Source organism: Odontomachus brunneus, unplaced genomic scaffold (assembly GCF_010583005.1).
Source record: "Odontomachus brunneus isolate Ranch 3 - 2012 unplaced genomic scaffold, Obru_v1 Obru_scaffold_068, whole genome shotgun sequence".
Taxonomy (NCBI): domain Eukaryota; kingdom Metazoa; phylum Arthropoda; class Insecta; order Hymenoptera; family Formicidae; genus Odontomachus; species Odontomachus brunneus.
In genome coordinates, this window is record NW_022639518.1 from 1378258 (window position 1) to 1380314 (window position 2057).

Below are 2057 nucleotides of genomic sequence, written 5' to 3' on the forward strand. Positions count from 1 at the left end.
ATTACAGTAAATTACAGCTTTCAAGCCTCACAACTCGGAAAATACTCAACGAAAATAAACTTTCTTGTAGTGTTTTGGAAAGGTCTCGAAATCGGCAAGGTTAGAAAAATTCAAAATGACGGATCCAATATGGCGGTTGAAGGTTAAGGTCAAGGTTAAGCTCACAGCCAATGTCACCATCGAATAGTCTACAACTTTCCAAACAACAGTCCAAATTCGAGAAAATTAAGAATTTTTGTCTACCATGTTAGATTTGTCCGCCATATTGAATCTACCATCTTGAATTGATTTCAGATTCGAAATCAGCAACCTAAAAAACCCCCAGAAAAAAATTTTGGTGTATTTTAGTTTACAATTGTCGTCTACCACTTTTGGCACAAAATTTGGAAAAAAGCCACTTAACCGGTTAAATATTGAGTTGTGAGACTGCAGTAATTCTATCTTTAAATCGGGTTTATTTTACTTACGCTAATGTGAATATTAGTAGTTCATCAATTTGAATGTTCATCATTGAGTACTCTTCTTGCTTCTGCCATTTCATTATTACTTTCAAGAACTGTGTGTAACTTTCTTCTCTGATACAGCTGTTTTTTCTTTGATAGCTTATCTCTGTAATTTTTAATCAGGCGTCTTTATCGCTGTTCATGTTGTTTTTCTTTTCATTTTTTGAACGTCTTGGATTTTTCCTACACCTTAAGATAACATGGCTCCTCTCACTGAACGTGAGCGAATACTTATTCTTATGATGAAAGGCTATGGAAATATGACGAGATCTAATGAAGATGTACAGATTTTATTCAACGATACTTTTAGGGTAGGAGCTGAACAGATATCCAAGTCGACTGTACAAAGGACAATTGCACGTTTCAATTTGAGTGGAAGTGTAAAGGATCTTCCTAGATCGGGTCGCCCTGTTGCAGCAACTAATCCAGAAAAACAGCTGGATGTTGCTCTCTCAGTTATTGAAGATCGTCACAGTACGGTTAGGAAATTAAAACAGCAACATGATATTAGTGTTGGATCTACACATAATATTTTGACAAAAAATTTAAGGTTCCATCCATACAAAATTAAACTTGTACATGAACTGCTTGAAGATGATTCTGATAGACGCCTTCAGTTTTGTGAATTGATGATGGCCCAAATAGATGCTGATGGAAATTTATTGAATAGAATTTTATTTTCAGACGAAGCTACGTTTGAACTTAATGGCAATGTCAATAGGCATAATTTTAGGTTCTGGAGCGATAACAACCCAAGATGGATGTCTGATACTCGCAATACTCAATATCCTGAAAAATTGAATGTCTGGGCCGGGATTATTAATAACAGAATAGTTGGGCCCTTCTTCATTGACGGAAATCTTACTGCGGTGAAGTACGAAGAGATGTTGCGAAATACAATCATACCGGCGATTCAGGCAATTGTGGGCGATGATTTTCATCAGACGTGGTTTCAGCAAGATGGTGCAGCTCCTCATTATGGCCGAGATGTTCGTGCCTACTTAAACACAGTATTTCCAGCGAGGTGGATAGGGAGAAGAGGAGCTATAGAATGGCCAGCCAGATCCCCTGATCTTACACCACTTGATTATTTTTTGTGGGGTTATCTCAAAGATAGGGTATATCGAACGAAACCAGCAAACCTCGAAGAACTTCAACAGAGAATAAGAGATGAAATTATTGCCATTGATGCAGACATGATTCGCCAAGCTGTAGCAGCATTTTACAACCGCATAGCGTATTGCCAGACAGCTGGGGGCGAAAACTTTGAGCATTTGCTCAAATAAATAACTTCCAATCCTGCTGCAATTGCCTGGCTTTACCCTTCCATCCCATAAACGGCTGGGATGCTCATCAGCCTTGCCTTCATTGGCCGGGCATCACCCAACCTTGCCCTAACCGGCTGAGATCCAACCAGAAGATCCAACCAGCGCACACACGCACACACACAGCAGAGAAGGTTTGGAGTCGTTAACTACTGTGGAAATGACGAACCACGGGGTCCCTATCTCTCCTGTGAACACATTTGCACACACACGCACACACACAGCCTTC

At 39.7% G+C, this 2057-nt stretch overlaps 1 protein-coding gene across 2 annotated transcripts; it reads left to right on the forward strand.

Moving 5' to 3' along the window:
• The first annotated feature begins 602 nt into the window (after nucleotides 1-602).
• On the forward strand, nucleotides 603-1616 carry LOC116846726. Of its 2 annotated transcripts, none has more exons than XM_032820936.1 (2): nucleotides 603-1377; nucleotides 1464-1616. In XM_032820936.1, the coding sequence occupies exons 1-2, from the start codon at nucleotides 704-706 to the stop codon at nucleotides 1573-1575; spliced, it is 786 nt and encodes a 261-aa protein (XP_032676827.1). In that variant the 5' UTR covers nucleotides 603-703; the 3' UTR covers nucleotides 1576-1616. The 2 variants fall into 2 exon arrangements, with proteins under 2 accessions (XP_032676827.1, XP_032676828.1); XM_032820937.1 differs by having other exon boundaries at nucleotides 1460-1613.
• The last annotated feature ends 441 nt before the right edge of the window (nucleotides 1617-2057 follow it).